Source organism: Eubalaena glacialis, chromosome 9, assembly GCF_028564815.1.
Source record: "Eubalaena glacialis isolate mEubGla1 chromosome 9, mEubGla1.1.hap2.+ XY, whole genome shotgun sequence".
Classification (NCBI taxonomy): Eukaryota; Metazoa; Chordata; class Mammalia; order Artiodactyla; family Balaenidae; genus Eubalaena; species Eubalaena glacialis.
The window spans coordinates 11018822-11036531 of record NC_083724.1 but is presented as its reverse complement, the minus strand read 5'-3'; the positions used below and the strand labels follow the sequence as shown (position 1 = coordinate 11036531).

Genomic DNA, 17710 nt, shown 5'->3' with positions numbered 1-17710 from the left:
GATGGTGATTGATTAAGTGGTGTGACTTGCAGGAAAGAGGACCATCAAAATCCACAACCCTGCCCCACACACATTCAAAGTGAATAAGCTGGCAAAAACTGTCAGAATCAACTTTTTAGGAACTCTAGAATGTAATAAACTTGTGGCAACCAGGAGAATGCTTAACGAGGAAAAGAACTGCTGAGTTTCAGTAAGAGAGTCTGTGGCATTTTTCTCCCCCTGTTACCGTCCCCCGACCCCCACCCCAGTGGCAGCCTTGAAGACAGCCGCCAGCATTCCTGCGCAGGGAAATATCTAGACTGTGGTATGATCCTTTTGGTTTTCGTTAATCCATACCACTCTCGAGGCCTTTAGATGGATTTTTCCTGAAGATTCATTGCACATTGCTCACTCATGAGTGTGAAGGTTCAAGTTATCTTAAAAATACAAAATGTAAAATCTTTATGTCTGCATTTAATTTCAAGCAAATAGGGAAAAGATTCTATTTTTAAATGACCTTTTAAAAGCATCACATGAGTAAATATATAGAGCCATTAGAAAACCTTTAATTTACTTACTTAAATGCGGAGTCAAAACAGCGCCTTAAGGGTTTGTTTTGTTTTTTTTTTTTGGCTTTGTGTTGTTTTTTCCTTTTAATTGAGGACACTGTTCTTCACATTCCAGCAGCAGCCTAGGAACCCAGTGGCTGTGAGTTCAAGTTCCAGGTGTGCTTAATACATGCTGTGACATCCAGCAAAGCACTCAGTTCTTCATTAAGTTGGAGATACACATACAGAGCTGAGTTATGAGGTTTGTGGGGAGTGAGAAGTAATTGTTATTTGGAAATCATCTAACAGATAGAAAGCTCTGTAAAAAGGCAATCAGCTCTAAGCTAGATGTGGCATAGAAGTCATACTTCGGCTTCTGGTATGGACTTTGTGGCTGTGTGTATGGTGATCAAGTGGAGGTTCTAACTAGACTGATTAATTCTGGTGCCTACAAAATAATTTGTTTACACTTTTTTTCCTATTAATTAGTTTATTAACTTTTAGAAAAATGCACACAAAATTAATAGGTCACTTTACTGTGCCAAATGCTTTATGTGCATCTTTTTATTTAATCCTCAACAACTCCATGGCATATATACTGTTACTATCGCCATTTTATAGATGAAGAAGATGAGGCTCAGAGAGCTTAAAAAACTTATCCAAGTTTACATAGTTGGCCCATGGCAGAACTGGGAGGACCGGACTGCTGAGTCTGAAGCCTCCGACTCCTGCAATCCTAATCATTGCTCATCGATGTCCAATTGCCTGTTCAGTTGCTGAAACTGGTAGGGTGATGGAAAGACATAGGTTCAGTTCTTCTAACTGGTACACTTTTATCCCAGGGATACTTAAAAACTTGATTGGAGCCCTATAAATGGGTTTTCAGTTAAAAATAATTTAATATTAAGATGAACTTAAATATGCATTTGCCATGGTTTGTTTTCTTATCAGTAATCTCTCAGTTGTGATAAACTAATGGCATTTTATTTTTCAGGTCCTAAACATGCAGCTTTCGGATGGAGGACAAGGAGATGTCCCTGTCGATGAAAACAAACTCCACGGTAAACCTGATAAAACCTTGCGCTTTTCCCTCTGCAGTGATAATCTGGAAGGAATATCTGAAGGTGAAGGGTTACTTCATTCAAGGAGTTGTGTGATTCAAGTAATATTTTGTTTTGTGTTCTTTAAAGGAGCCTTAAAAATTGCAATTATGCCACCTGTGCCTCTCACTGAGGAGAGTAATGAAGTTTTCCTCTAATGATCTTGAACAGTTGGCTGTAAAGATTGTTTCTTTGAATAAAATTGAGATCGCAAGAGACCTTTGGTCATATAAAATGGAGACGATCTAAGTCTGCATTGAGACTTGAATAATACCAAGTTTTATTTCACTAGTATTAACATATACCAAAGCTTGTAGAGCTCCTTTAGAGGGATATAATGCATGTCTAAATGGAAAAAAATGGACTCACTAGTATTTCAGGGTGTTGTGTATACTGCTAATGTTTTAATGAAGCAGAAAGATACAATGGAAGTAGGATAGGAATAAAAAAGAAAATTAAAAGGCAAGATTGTAAAGTGAGAATATGTTACTCCATGTGCTAGGACAAGCTTTTTTAATGAAAAAGTTTCAATTTGACTAACATTTTAAAATAAACATAAATGGTAATAACTTTTTCTTTTTTTCTCACTTTTGAAAACATAAGTGTACATTCATTCTAGAAAATGAAGGAAAAATTGAACCATCTGTGACCTTACTATTCTATTAATAACAGTTAACATTTTGGTTTTTTTATAGCAAAATTAGTCTTACGCTGTTTTGTAACCTTTTTTTGTTTAACAATATAACAGTAACATTTCCCTTTGTAATTTAGCATTCTTAAATAACATGGTTTTTAATGGCTATTTTCTTTAACTTCAAATGGGCATTTATCATAATTTATTTAAACATTCTTCTGTGATTACACATGTAGATTGCTTTCACTTTTCAGACATTGTAAGAAGCACTGCAACAAGCGACCTTAGGTGAATTTTTGATTAGTTCCTTAGGATAAATTTCTAAAAGCAGAATTTCTGGCTTAAAGGGCGTGTTTATTTATAGGGCGTAACAGCATTAAAAGCATTAATCAGTCTTTTTAGTCTCTTATCAAGGCATGAAAAATTACATGGTGGCTCATGACTGTCAAAAAAAGCTCACTCACAGTATAAATGTTTCTCTAGGTCCTTCAAATCGTTCTAATTCAGTATCCTCACTAGACCTGGAAGGGGAATCTGTATCCGAACTTGGAGCAGGACCTTCTGGGAGTAATGGAGTTGAAGCTCTACAGCTGTTAGAGCATGAGCAAGGTAAAGTGAGGTTGAATTCAGCTGTTCAAGCAGCAAAGAATTTACCTGGTTGCAGAATAAACAATCTGTTTCCATGTAAGTTGGCTGTGTTCAGTTGATTATATAATGACCATTAAACTTGCATTTACTCATAGTTCCTTCAGTTCTTAAAAATGTGTTTAGTTGGCAATTCCCTGGCGGTCCAGTGGTTAGGACTCAGCAGTTTCACTGCGGTGGCCCAGATTCAGTCCCTGGTTGGGGAACTAAGATCCTGCAAGCCTTGCAGCTCGGCCAAAAAAAAAAAAAAAAAAATGTGTTTAGTTGCTAAGTGGATTATTCAGGCTAAAATTACATAGAATAATTAAAATGAATTGCTTGAATTCTGTAATATTTGGTATTTCAATTCTGTAATATTAAATTTTTAAGGGATACTAAGATAAATACTCAGAGCTCAAGGAACTTAGAATAGGGAGAGAATGGTACACAAATGATTAAAATTATCATAAAAGTGCTTTGGCAGTTCTGAGTGAGAAATAAATGTGGTTGAAAGTGTAGGGAAAAGCTTATTGGGAGAAAATAATAACCTCAAAGCCTGGCTGGCATTGCATTGGCTGAAACTAGAGATATTCTAGGTGAAGGAATAATAGTATAAGCAAGTCAGGGAGGTGGGAAACCATAGTACTTACTCAGGAACTGTCAAGTAGGGTAATAGGGTGAGGTAAGGATGAAAAGTAGATGGATCCCTTTTGTGCTTTAGGAAGATTAATATGAAAAAGTCCTTTGGATTTGTTCATTTAAAGATCAGTGGTGGCTTTCACAGGAATGTTGGGGGCAGATGCCCTCAACTGGATTTGAGGCAGTGACTTTAGTGTGTGTAAAAATCACCTGGGGAGTTAGGGGGGAAAAAAAGGCATTTCCCATGTCTCATTTCTAGAAATCCTGGATCAGTCTATTTTTGGAAAGGAAAAGAGTATTGCCAATTGGGTTATGTGTGGGGTGAATAAAAGTAATGCTGTGTTTTTACTGGATCAGTTTGTCACTGTATTATTTAGGATTAAAATTTCTGCAGATAACAGAAACCTAAAGTAATATTAGCTTAAGATAGAAAGAATATCACCTCTTTAACAAGCCCTCTAGGTGATTCTGATATGAGTGGTTGGCAGTCTACACTCGTGAAATACTAGGTTAAGAAGTGAGTGGGGACTTCCCTGGTGGTCCAGTGGTTAAGGCTTCGCGTTTTTTTGGGTTTTTTTTTTGGTATGGGTTTATCTGTTAATTATTGCCACAATAATGCTACGTAACAAACCACCCCAAAACTTGGTGCCTTAAAACAATAAACATTTATTTTTGCTCTCAAGTCTGTGGGTCAGCCAGGTGGTGGTTCTGATTTGGACCGGGCTCATTCATGCATCTCTCATCATCAGTGGTGGAGTAGGGAGCTCTGCTAATCTTAGCTGGGGGTCCGTTGGTCACTGGGGAGCTGGCTCATCTAGGATGACCTTTGGTTTGTTCCATGTGGTTCCTCATCCTCCAGCAGACTGGTTTCATCTTGTCCTCATGAGAGAACCAAGGATGAGAGAGAGCAGAGGTTTCTAAGGTCTCTCTTGAGGCCTAACCTCACAACTGGCACACTTCCTCCTTACCTTTTGGACAAAGCAAGGAACCAGGCCTGTGCAAATTCAGAGAAAGGGGAATATATCCTAATTCTTGACCAAAGTCACACTCTAGAGGACAGGGAGACAACTGATTGCATGGATGGCCCCAGTTAATTTACTGGAAGGGGGAGGACATATGCAGAGCTCAATTCAGAGAGGGAAAGAGTACATCCGTGAGGGAATAATTCAGTGTTTTAGTACTATGTGCTGAGTGTTAATGTTAAAATATGTAACTTGAAGTTCAAAGACAAAAAGGTCTTTAAAGTTGATATAAAAAATGATAGCTGTGCTACCATTTTTTAAGTGCTTAATTTTGTTTTTGATAGCTACAACCCAGGATAATCTTGATGATAAGCTAAGGAAGTTTGAAATTCGTGACATGATGGGACTGACAGATGATAGGGATATATCAGAAACAGTGAGTGAAACGTGGAGTACAGATGTCTTGGGAAGTGATTTTGACCCTAACATTGATGAAGATCGCTTGCAAGAAATCGCAGGTAACTGCTATTTAATGTCTCTGGAAGATTGTTGTTTTTTCGTATCCACCCACCCCTCATGGGAGGGAACTTCAGTGCTCTGACAAACATGGTGTGTATGTTAGCAGTAACTGGGAAACTGAGGTAATTGTATGTGACAAGGCATTTGTGTATTTCTTTTTTCTTTATTTAAATATAGGTAGTATTTCCCCCTGTCTACATTTAAGTGCCCCTCCCCCTGCAAAAAAGAAAAAACAGTCTTTTGAATCAACTTCTTGTCAATTCTTGTTTGCAGGGCATAGTATATACGTTCTTAGTCTATGATTAGCATATTCTTTTGAGACTAAACACCTTGCCTTAACATGAAAATTCTTACAGGTTATAGCCATAAAATCTTTCAGAATAATATGATACTGAGATTCTCTAAAAACCGAATTTACTTCTGGAAGGTTTAATTCAGTTCCAAAGAATGACCAGTTTTTTCTTTTTTTTTTTTATATCAAGTTTATCGAGATACAATTTACATATGTTAAAAGTTACCCTTTTTAGCATATTGTTCTGTCTGTTCTGAAAGATTCCTACAGTCTTGTAATCACCATCTTTATTTTCTTTTTAAATCATGGAACATTTCAAACAAATATAAGAGAGAACAGTATAAGGAACGCCATGTACCCATCACTTAGCTTCAACAATTACACATACATACATGGCCAGTTTTGTTTCATCTCTTCTCCCACCTTGTTATCCCCTCCCCCGATTATGTAATCACAGGTTAATCAGGCAGGTTCCAGACATTATTTTATTTGTAATTATTTCATGATGCATCTTTATTTTCTAAATTTTTAAATTTAATTTTTATTTTATATTGGAGTATAGTTGATTTATCAGTACAGTGTTGTCTTAGTTTCAGGTGTATAGCAAAGCGATTCAGTTATACATATATCCATTCTTTTTCAGATTCGTTCCCCATATAGGTTATTACAGAGCACTGAGCAGAGTTTCCTCTGCTGTACAGTAGGTCCCTGTTGACCATCTGTTCCATACATGGCAGTGTGCATATGCCAATCCCAAACTCCTAATTTATCCCTCCCCCCATCTTTCCCCCTTGGTAACCATGACGTATCTTTAAAAGGTGCCTTTTACCAGTTTTTCCAAAGGTTCTTCATCTACTGAAATAAAATTGTTCTTTTATTAGGTTTAATCAGAAGTAGTGGAGCATTCTGAACTTGAGTATTTTTAACACAGGTGTACAATAATGTTTAATCTTTCTATTTGTATTTTTAAGTAGTGTAAATAGATTTCTCAATTGGTTTTGCATTATTTTGTTCCAGATGTCAAAGTAGAATAGTATTTTTCCTGGCAGTGAGCTGTATTTGGGCAATAAGCTGTATTTGCAGTTGAATGAGTGCTACAGAGGAGATGTGTGTTTTCCTGCAAATATATTTTATTGCTCTGAATATGTGGCTGATGTGCCAGAAGAAAACATATTCGGCCAGTATAACTTTCTATGGTTAAATGTCTCTGTTTGAGTGTTTTTAATCCCTAAAGGACTATAAATATTAGATGTTAGGGACATGTAAAATTTGCTAAAAAATCAAGGTGAAATCTAGTTGAAATGACTTGTCCTAATGATCTGTGTTTTCTCGATGGAGACTAAGGTGAACAGTAGGAAACTGATGAAAAGGAGCTTGTGTTATTGTGACCAAAGTGGGAAATTTATGTTTTTAGTGGTGTTATTGATTGAAATTACTCTTTCCTTGTCTTCTTTCTTGTGAGTAGAGTAGAGAGATTTTGTTAGCTTAGTGTTTGGCTTTTTTCCATCATCACTGCTCTTTCCCTGAGGACGTTTGTTAACCCTTTACTCCCCACTGGTTATACAGGTGCAGCAGCAGAGAACATGTTAGGCAGTTTACTGTGCCTGCCAGGTTCAGGGTCAGTGCTTCTTGACCCCTGCACTGGTTCTACCATATCAGAGACAACAAGCGAAGCTTGGAGTGTAGAGGTATTGCCAAGTGACTCAGGTTAGTATGCTGTCATTGTTTGCTTTTTGATTTGCACAGAAGTTTTAAATGTAAGGTATCCTAATTTCTATATTATGTACATTTTGTCAGATATACATTTGACAAGTATGAGGCCATCACATTGCTAAGAATTTCAAATGGAAAATTAGGGTATTTTCTGTCCATCAAGAAAAAATGCAGTGTTGGATGGCATAGGCTAAGATGGCAGGTGCTTTCTGACTCTGTTCAGTTATCTTGGAAGCAATCGTTAGTAACTCATCAGGATTCTATGTGGGACATTGAGTTCAGTATCTCCCACTAACTTAACACAACCACTCTGAGTGGTTGGATGCCTGGTAAGCATGTTTAGATTTGGAGAACTTGACCCAAAGATACCTAATGTATTTTTGAAATGCATTGACATTGAGGCTCTGGAATCCTGAGAATTATTTTGTGCAGGATTATTATAAACATATATAAAGTATTTTGTACTTTCTCTTATGTATTACATTTCTGCTTTTTTTCTGATTATGAATATAAATCCTTGTCTTCAACTAAATGTCAACTACCAGAATGCAAATATAAGTAACTATATATCTGAATTACCTTCTTTTTGATCGCTTGGCTCAAGAATAATGAAGCAATCTTGATATGTGTTTTTTAATGTTACCACATTCAAACATGCTAACCTTTACATAAGGAGACAGTAGGATTAGCTCAGTATTGAACATCCATAGGAGTTATTTTTTAGAAAGTGGTTGATTTAATGCTAAGCTGTTCTGTATTCTCTTGTTTAGTTTACTTGTTAACCAATAGAATACTCTATGAGATTAGTAATCTGGAAGCAGAGTTTTCATCTGTGCACAGTGAACTGGCCTGTATTAGGATGAAAATCACAACGTAGACCTCTTTAACACTTGATCTAACTAACTTTGCTAACTGGCCCAGACTTAAAAGTCTATTTACACTGATTTCATTCATGCCCTGGTAGCTTTCTTCATCTGGGTTGCAAAAGCTGAAACCGTGATGTGCTAGTAGAATCACTAATGTGATACCTCACTTTTTCTGTTTAGAGGCCCCAGATCTAAAGCAGGAGGAGCGACTACAAGAACTGGAGAGCTGTTCAGGACTGGGTAGCACATCTGATGATACGGATGTCAGGGAGGTCAGTTCCCGCCCCAGCACACCAGGCCTCAGTGTTGTGTCGGGTATGTCTGGCTTGTTTTAAGGAATAAGGATTTGAAGGTGTGTTCCCACCTCCCCATTTATAAAGTTGATAGCAAAGAGATGTATTTTAGTTAAGATCTGAGTAATTTCCAGGAAACAGTTATTTCTGTGGGACCTGACATCTATGAGAAGTTAATATGTGCCGTTATAGAGCCTGTCAAAGTAGTTGACAAATGGTCTGTGTGTGTTCCCTCTATAACTCTATCTGTTCTTGGTAGCCTCTGCTACTGTATTTAGATATCACATGATAATTCTGATTATGTTGTACAAATCAAGGTAAATATATTTAAGCAATTGTACAATAAAGGATATAATACCAAACAACTCACATGTAAAGAACTGAGACACAAAAAATGTGAGAATATATACATTTCTCCAAACTTCATATACTTTTTATGTGGTTATTTTGTTCTTGCTGTTTATTTTTTACCATTTTTTTTTAAAGGCATAAGTGCAACCTCTGAGGATATTCCCAATAAGATTGAAGACCTGAGATCTGAGTGCAGCTCTGATTTTGGGGGTAAAGATTCTGTCACTAGTCCAGACATGGATGAAGTAACTCATGGTAAGAAGGGGAAGTGAGAATGACTTTTAGAAATGATCACATCCATGGCTGAAACTGGCAGCCTTTAACACATTGCTGGTGATGGTATCAACTGTTGCAGCACTTCAGGGTGTAGTTTGGCAATATGTGTGTAAGGCCTTAAAATAAGGTTCACATGCTAAATTTGGTTCAGTTAGCCCACTTTAGGAATCAGTCATAAGCAAACAGTTCATGTATGGAGAAAGTCTTATGCACAAAGATGTTCTTCATAATATTTATATTGGCAGAAAATTAGAACCAACCTAAGAACTGAAAAATAGAATGGCTAGGTGAATTTTGATGTAACCACTTATTAGAACTTATACAGCCATTTTTTAAATGCTTTAAAGAATATGAAATAATTTGGAGAAATACCTAGAACATAATACCACTTGGAAATTTTATTTTTAAAGAATTTTATATATAAGATAATAAAATGTTAAAAAACCTATCCTAAAGAAAGCACTGGGAAGAAGTACCAGAGTGCTAGTAAGTAGTGGTTTTATATATTGGGTACCGGGTTTGAAGTACCTTTTTTGTTTTGTTTTTTACATTTTTGTTTATTCTAAACCAAAGTTTTTTATCCTCAACACTATGGACATTTTGGGCCAGGTAATTCTTTGTTGTGGGGGCCTGTCCTGTGCACTGTAGGCTGTTGAGCGGCGTCTCTGGCCTCTGTCAGGAGCACACCATCCCCCTCCCTCTCGTGCAGTGATGAAAACTAAAAATGTCCCCAGACATTGCCAAATTATCCCTTAGGGGGCAAAAGAGCCCCAGCTGAGAACCACTGTTCTAAACCAGCAGTTTTCAAGTGTAGTGTCCATGGACCACTGAGGGCCCTTAAGACATTTCTGGGGGCTGGGGAGGTATGAGGGCAAAACTGTTTTCACAGTAATAAAAGGTGATTGTCCCTTCTACCATATTGACGATGCAAAGGTGGGTAAATTTGCTGAGGCCTTAGCATGAAGCAAGGCAGTGGCACCAGACCAGACTAGCATTCACTGTATTCTTCTCTCACAGTTTAAAAAAAAAAAAAAAAATTTTACTTATGAATGTCTTTGATGAAGCGGTAAAAATTATTTAATGCTATATCTCAACCCTTGAGTACACATCTATCTCGTATTGTGAAGGAATAGGAAGTACCCCTAACGCATTTCTGCTGCATTCTGAAATACGATGAAGTGTCTCAAGGAAAAGCGCTTATATGATTGAGTTGAGAGCTAACTAAGTAGCTGTTTTTTTTTCTTGTTTGTTTTTCATGAAACACCATTTTTACTTGAAAGAATGACAAACTGTAGTTATTCATACTTGGATATTTGGCAGGCATTTCTTGAAAATTAACAAAATGAGCCTGTCATTTCAAGGAAAACAACTGACAGGACAGAGTTTGTTACCAATGATAAAATACAAGCTTTCAGATAAAAATTAGAATTTTGGAAAACTCGTGTCTACCTCCACGAGCTTGACAGCTTCCTGCTATTTAAAAACTTTTCTGGTGAGATTGGTGGTGATATCAAGAATGTCATTTTTTTGATGTTATGTGATGAAATGTGTCAACATTTGGAAGATCTGCATATCTAATTGAACCAGTATTTTCCAGATGATCAATGTATGATGTTACAAAATCATGCTTGGGTAAAAGATCCATTCAAAGTGCAAGACAGACCAATTTAATTTTAATGTAACAGAGTACAAAAAGTTCACTGATTTGGTTTCAGCTTCCAGATGGTTTAAAAAACTACTACTTAGCAAGATTTGGTAGAGTATCAAAGAATAATATCCACAATTTTCTGAAAAGGCTGTTAAAATATTGTCTCTTTTCTACCTGCATATCTTTGTGAGATCAGCTTTTCTTTATATATACTTTAACCAAAACAACATGTGCAACAGATTGAAAGCAGAAGCAGATATGAGAATCTAGCTGTGTTCTATAAAGTTATACATTGAAGGAACTTGCAAAAATGTAGAAGTGTCACTCTTCTGGTTTATTATTTTGGAAAATATAATTATTTTTCATTTAAAAGGGTTATTTGTGTTACCATTTAATAAGTATATGTAAATGAATTAACATAAAATTTTAACAAAATTTATTAAAAGTTTAAAATTTTTATTTATATATTCTTTTCAGTTTTAATTTCTAATATGGTAAATATCATTAGATATAACCAACATAAGTAAGCTTTCAGGGTCAAAAAATTTTAAGAATGTAAAAGTGTCCTAAGACCAAAATTTTGAGAACTGATATTCTAAACTATCTTTCATAATGATACACTATTTCTAATTTTTAAAAATGAAGGTAATTATAAGACAGAACAAAAGGAAAATCAAATGGCAGAATAGTACTATTATTCATTATCAAAAAGGAGCTCAGGCTTCCCTGGTGGCACAGTGGTTGGGAGTCCGCCTGCCAATGCAGGGGACACGGGTTCGTGCCCCGGTCCGGGAAGATCCCACATGCCGCGGAGCGGCTAGGCCCGTGAGCCGCAACTGCTGAGCCTGCGCGTCTGGAGCCTGTGCTTCGCAACGGGAGAGGCCGCGACAGTGAGAGGCCCGTGCACCGCGATGAAGAGTGGCCCCCGCTCGCCGCAACTGGAGAAAGCCCTTGCACAGAAATGAAGACCCAACACAGCCAAAAATAAATAAATAAATAAATAAATTTATTAGAAAAAAAAGAGCTCAGACTCAAAAAGTTTAGAGGAATGGTTTCTTTTATATATTTGTAAGTTTTAGTCTCTGCATATTTTAATATCTCTGATTTTGGTTGTTTAGACATATGCTTAGAGGAGTCATCTTTTACTCTGTAGTTTTAAAATATTGTACTTTAGAAGTTCAAGTTTGTTTTGTAGTATAATGTAGTATTACTCATTTTTAAAATAAATTTATTTATTAATTAATTAATTTATTGGCTGCATTGGGTCTTCGTTGCTGCGCGAGGGCTTTCTCTAGTTGCGGCGAGCAGGACCTACTCTTCGATGTGGTGTGTGGGCTTCTCGTTGCAGTGGCTTCTCTTGTTGTGGAACACAGGCTCTAGGCGTGCAGGCTTCAGTAGTTGCGGCACGCGGGCTCAGTAGTTGTGGCGCATGGGCTTAGTTGCTCCACAGCATGTGGGATCTTCCCGGACCAGGGCTCGAACCCGTGTTCCCTGCATTGGTAGGCGGATTCTTAACCACTGCACCACCAGGGAAGTCCCGTATTACTCATTTTTGTTATGAGTTCTCTTATAAATTGTCTTTTGCTGAGAGCAATATTAGAATTTCAAATTTTACAACTTTTTATTTATACTCCTTCTATAGGTAGTATTGCCCCTATTTTTATAGGTGGAGGGAAGGTGAGATTCAGGGAACTTGTGACATTCTGAAAATTTTGATGATTTACATCTTCTGGCTCTGCTCTTTGCATTAACCATAGTACAGTTTGGCCATTAGAAGTAATAGGCAGTGGATGCTAGACTACTTAAATGTAATTAAAATCCATGTAAATATGTAGAGAAAAACATAATATGAATTTGAGGTAAGCAGAATATGCTATTTATTAGATCATGTTTTTTCTGATATGCCCCTCAAGTTGTAATTGGTCAAAAAGGAAGACTGTGGAAGAGAACCTTTTTCACAGTGTTGAAACTCCTACTGAGTCGTGAGTTCTGACTTGGTCACACAGTTTGCCCATCTCTTTTAGGTGCCCACCAGCTGACCTCTCCTCCTTCTCAGTCAGAGTCTCTCCTTGCCATGTTTGATCCACTGTCTTCACATGAAGGTAAAGTAGTCAAATGAACTTTTTGACTCTTGTTTTATCATGGACAGAAGAACAAAACCAAAACCCTTTGTTCATGCCTTTGTTGGACTTTGTTGTGTCTCAGCTGCAGACTTTTTTTCTGTGTTCCAGGGGCTTCTGCTGTAGTAAGGCCAAAGGTTCACTATGCCCGGCCATCGCATCCACCACCAGATCCCCCAATCCTGGAAGGAGCTGCAGGAGGAAACGAGGCCAGGTTGCCAAACTTCGGTTCCCATGTCTTAACTCCAGCTGAGATGGAGGCATTTAAGCAAAGGCATTCTTACCCTGAGAGATTAGTTCGCAGCAGGAGCTCTGATATAGTGTCTTCTGTCCGGCGACCTATGAGTGACCCCAGCTGGAACCGACGTCCAGGGAATGAAGAGCGAGAACTCCCCCAAGCCGCAGCCATTGGTGCTACTTCTTTGGTGGCTGCACCTCATTCATCATCTTCCTCCCCGAGTAAGGACTCCTCAAGAGGAGAGGTATGGGACGCAGGCCTTGTAGAAGAACTTGCTAATTATGGTCAGCTTTAGTGTTCCATCTGCCTAGTTCTCTTGATACCTGAAATTAATGCGGAATATAAAAATCTACGATGAAGGGTGGACAGTAGTCATGATTAAAGGTGATTTGTCAATCCTATATGTCCATGACCGTAACCCATAAAAAGCCTTTACTTTGGTTTTGTAATAATGTATCTTGCATTTTTATAATACTTTTAACTTTCCTCCAAGCAATTTCGTATCTCATTTAAACCTCACAGTTGCCTTCAGAAATGGTTAGAGGAAGTACTTTTTTTCTTTTTTTTCCAATGCGTTATTATTTTTAATTTTGAAACAATCACAGAGTTACTAAAAAGTTGGAAGTAGATACAAAGAACCTCCCCTGCAACCATGTGAGAGTAAGTTGCCAACCTGATGCTCCAATGCTCCATCACCTATGAATACTTTAGTGTAAGTTTCCTACAAGCAAGCACCTTCCCCTACACGTCATAGTACAACCATCAACATCAGGAAATTAAAATTCATACATTAATAATAATGTATCAATACATTAATGATAATTTTCATACCCCGTTCATGTGTCCCCTGTTGTCCCAGTAACATACTTTATAGTGAAAGGATCCCATTCAAAATCACATCTTGTATTTAGTTGTCATGTCTTCTTAGTCTTTCTTTCTTTTTGGCTGCGTTGGGTCTTCATTGTTGCGCGTGGGCTTTCTCTAGTTGAAGCGAGCCGGAGCTTCTCTTTGTTGTGGAGCACGGGCTCTAGGCGCGCGGGCTTCAGTAGTTGTGGCATGTGGCCTCAGTAGTTGTGGCTCGTGGGCCCTAGAGCGCAGACTCGGTAGTTGTGGCACATGGGCTTAGTTGCTCCGTGGCATGTGGGATCTTCCCGGACCAGGGATCGAATCTGTGTCCCCTGTATTGGCAGGCGGATTCTTAACCACTGCACCACCAGGGAAGTCCCTTTAGTCTCTTTCAATCTAGGACATTTCCTCAGTTTCTCCTTGACTTTCATGACCTTTATACTCTTCTTTAAAAATTTATTTATTTATTTATTTATTTTTGGCTGCATTGGGTCTCCGTTGTTGTGCGCGGGCTTTCTCTAGTTGCAGTGAGTGGGGACTACTCTTCGTTGCGGTGCACGGGCTTCTCATTGTGGTGGCTTCTCGTCGCAGAGCACAGGCTCTAGGCGCGCAGGCTTCAGTAGTTGCAGCATGCGGGCTCAGTAGTTGTGGTGCACGGGCTTAGTTGCTCTGCGGCATGTGGGATCTTCCCGGACCAGGGCTCGAACCCGTGTCCCCTGCATTGGTAGGCGGATTCTTAACCACTGCGCCACCAAGGAAGTCCCTATACTCTTGAAAGTTACAGGCGTTATTTTCTAGAATGTCCCTCAATTTGGGTCTGCTTGATATTTTCTCATGATTAGATTCAGTTTATTCATCTTAGGCAGGAATATCACTACAGTGACACTGTGTTCATTTCACTGCATGCTACCAGGTAGCACACAATTTAAATTTGTCCCACTACTCTGGTGTTCACTTGGATCGTTTGATGAAGGTGTTGTCTGCCAGGCTTCACTACTGTAAGTTACTCTTTTCCCCTTTGTAATTAATAAGTATTTCCAGGAGGAGAGAGGACGTTGAAAATATGTAAATATCCTGTTCTTTCTCAGATTTTAAATTTATCCACTTATTAATCATATCTATGGTCTCATGATTTTCTGTTTTTAGTCAATGGGTTTGTTACGGCCATTTATTTTGAAGCCCAGTTGTCCCTGATTTGGCCAGTGGTCACCCCTTCAAGCTGGCTCCTGTGTTCTTTTGACATTTGGGTATCTTTCTTTGAGTATCTCTCTGCTTTCTGGAACAAAATGTTATAAGCTTATATTGTAGTGTGTCTGCTTTAGTCCTGGAATCAGCCGTTTCTCCAAGGAGCCCTTGTTCCTTTTAGTAGAAAATGGTTTTTAGAAATCAGGATCTGGCTATTAGGTGTGCTCTTTGCTGTAGGGGTGTAGCTGCTCCCAGGGCCTCTCAGTTGACAGAGCTAGGGAGAGAGAGTGTGTGTGTGTGTATGTGTGTGTGTGTGTGTACATGCACATTTACATGTGTATTTATTTCTATATCTTTCTCTTTATATGTATAGAACCATTTCCAGTCTAAAAACAACAGAATTCATTTCACCTTCCTTCCATTCCATATTTGCAGTTCCCTTCTCCAGCAGTGAGAAAACTGCTTTCATTATTCTTCATGTATGTACTTATTTGATCAGTCCCCCTGTATGTAATCAATATCCTGTCCCCACCGCTAAACCCTCCCTGGATGCCATTCCTCTGCTTAGGTTCTGATATCCCATTCACATGGATGCCCTTAGAGAAGGTATTTTTAATTCCAGTTTTGTAGATGAAAAAACAGAAATAAAATGATGTGTCTAAAGTCACATGATAGGTTAGTAAAGGAATTACAGTCCCTGCCTTTTGACATGTGGTCTTAATAATAACTCATTATAATTGGTGATCAAAACATGAACTTTTAGATTTGAGTCCCGGCTGTGCCCCATACAGTCTGTATAACTTTGGGAAGATGAGGAGATAACCTTCTTTAGCCTCATATTTCTCATCTATAAAAAGGGCTTAATAATAGTATTTATCTTTTAAGGCTACTGTGAATTTTAAATGAGATAATATATGTCCTTACGTTCAGTGTTTGGCACACAGTACATATGTAGTTTTATTATTAATGTTACTGCTACCATCTCTACTACCCCTCTAGATTTTATGTGCATTGCATTTACTCATCCCATATGAGTATTTATTGAGTGCCTACTCTATGCTAGACTCTGTATTAAGCTTTTGGTTTACTGACAGTAATGAGATAGTGCCGACCCTCAAGTGATCCATCATAGTCTGGTGCTTGAAAGGTATACATCCCTGTTCCAGAAGTTGCCTGTACAACAATAAGAACAGTTTTGCTTTGAAGAAAAACTAGTGGTTTTTGTATTTCACAGACTAACTAAAATCCTTTTCATAGTAATTTATCCTGCTGTCCAACTCCAAATAAAGCATCAAACTTTTTCTACAGACTGAAGAACGCAAAGATAGCGATGATGAGAAATCAGACAGGAACAGACCTTGGTGGAGAAAGCGTTTTGTTTCTGCCATGCCCAAAGGTAATTTTATAAAATATCAGAATGTGATATCAGCAACAAGAAGTAAAGCCCCAAAATCTCTTTCAGAGAGCCAAAATCTGACCTCCTCCGTGAGGCCTGTGGGGCCTCAGTTTCTTGCTGTTTTGAGGGTATGGAAAATGATTTCACTCAGGTGAATGCTAAGGTACAGCTTTGGAAGTGACAGTTCCTGTTCTTTGCAGGAAATGGCAATGGTTTCATAAATGAAAGTCAGGCAGGTCACGGTTGTTTAAATATCATATACCATTGAAGTTAAATATATAGGACTTTTGACATATGTATTGCTAATAATTATTTCAGGAAAAAGGGATGCTATTAGTAAACAAACATTGAAAATTTATCCTTTACATTCCTGGAATAAACTTAAGCTTCTTATGTTTATGTTCATTGAGAATGATAATACTCTGAATATTATATTAGTGTTTATTCTGGAATGCAGTTGTGTAGAATTGTTCGCTTTTCTTGTGAATAGCCTGACATCATACCAGTAGGTATTGAAATTTGAGTTGGCAAAAGCATCCCTTCCAGGAAGGAGAGATGATGCAGGATTAGAGGGAAGGGCTTCTTCCAAAGGCCTCTTCTCGGCGCTGTGGTGCTCAGGAGCTGAGGAGTACTGCTTTCACGCCAGACTCAAGCCCACTTTAGGAGGAGAGACTGAGGCTCAGAGCTTTGAACGTGTTGTGTTTTGAGCAGAGGTTAAGAGGCAGTGGTTTTGATTCAGTCCCAATAGATTCCTGTTAAATCATTCTTCCTGTGGCAGATGACCCCAAAGCAGATTCTGGAAGCTTCTTTAAGAACCTTCAATGCTATTTTAAGAATGATTATCAGTTGACACTCGGGATTTCTTAGCTTTTAAACTTTTCACCTTCCTTCCACTTAGAAATGTTGGCACACCAGTTAACTCCAGAATGACTGCTGTCTTCCGAGTAGTGCAGTATGTTATATGTCACACTACTGACTTTATTTAATTTCCAGCTCCTATACCATTTAGAAAGAAAGAAAAACAAGAAAAAGACAAAGATGATCTGGGGCCTGACAGATTCTCAACACTCACAGGTTTGTAGACCCATGGACTTCCTGGCTCCTTCATTCCCAGAGCACATATTTCATGACACTTTTTCTTGGGTGCCGTAAGCGTTGCCTTCTTAGAAGAGCGTGTCTGTGTGTGTACAGTGGGGAGCGTGTTCTTCATGGCTCTGTGGTCTCCAGTTGGCGGCCACAGTGAGTCTCAGTGCGCTCTTCCTGCAGACCGCCACCACCATCATCATCCTCATTATCATAACTTCCGTTTATGATGAGGCCCCTGATCCTGAGCCTCTAGGCCTACCCTAGAACCCGACATCTTAGTGGGATGATGACACACAGTGCCTTTTAGGAAAGTGTGGTGATGGTTTTAGTTCTGTGCATGCCATATCTTTGGATCATCGATTGAATAGTTTTCTTTAATGTTGATCGTAGAATTC

General features: G+C 38.4%; 1 protein-coding gene across 7 annotated transcripts in view; it reads left to right on the top strand.

The window, feature by feature from the left end:
* The window catches only part of GAPVD1 (GTPase activating protein and VPS9 domains 1), a 69515-nt gene that overhangs the window by 36301 nt on the left and 15504 nt on the right, over positions 1-17710 (top strand). For 2 of the 7 annotated variants that reach the window (XM_061199929.1, XM_061199928.1), the window contains exons 8-17: positions 1522-1651; positions 2745-2870; positions 4831-5004; positions 6864-7004; positions 8057-8191; positions 8656-8775; positions 12469-12546; positions 12676-13046; positions 16142-16229; positions 17223-17303. In XM_061199929.1, the coding sequence (XP_061055912.1) occupies positions 1522-1651; positions 2745-2870; positions 4831-5004; positions 6864-7004; positions 8057-8191; positions 8656-8775; positions 12469-12546; positions 12676-13046; positions 16142-16229; positions 17223-17303 (1444 nt within the window). Of the gene's footprint in view, positions 1-1521; positions 1652-2744; positions 2871-4830; positions 5005-6863; positions 7005-8056; positions 8192-8655; positions 8776-12468; positions 12547-12675; positions 13047-16141; positions 16230-17222; positions 17304-17710 lie in introns of those variants that run through there. The other 5 variants (XM_061199931.1, XM_061199933.1, XM_061199932.1 and 2 more) reach the window with 5 other exon arrangements.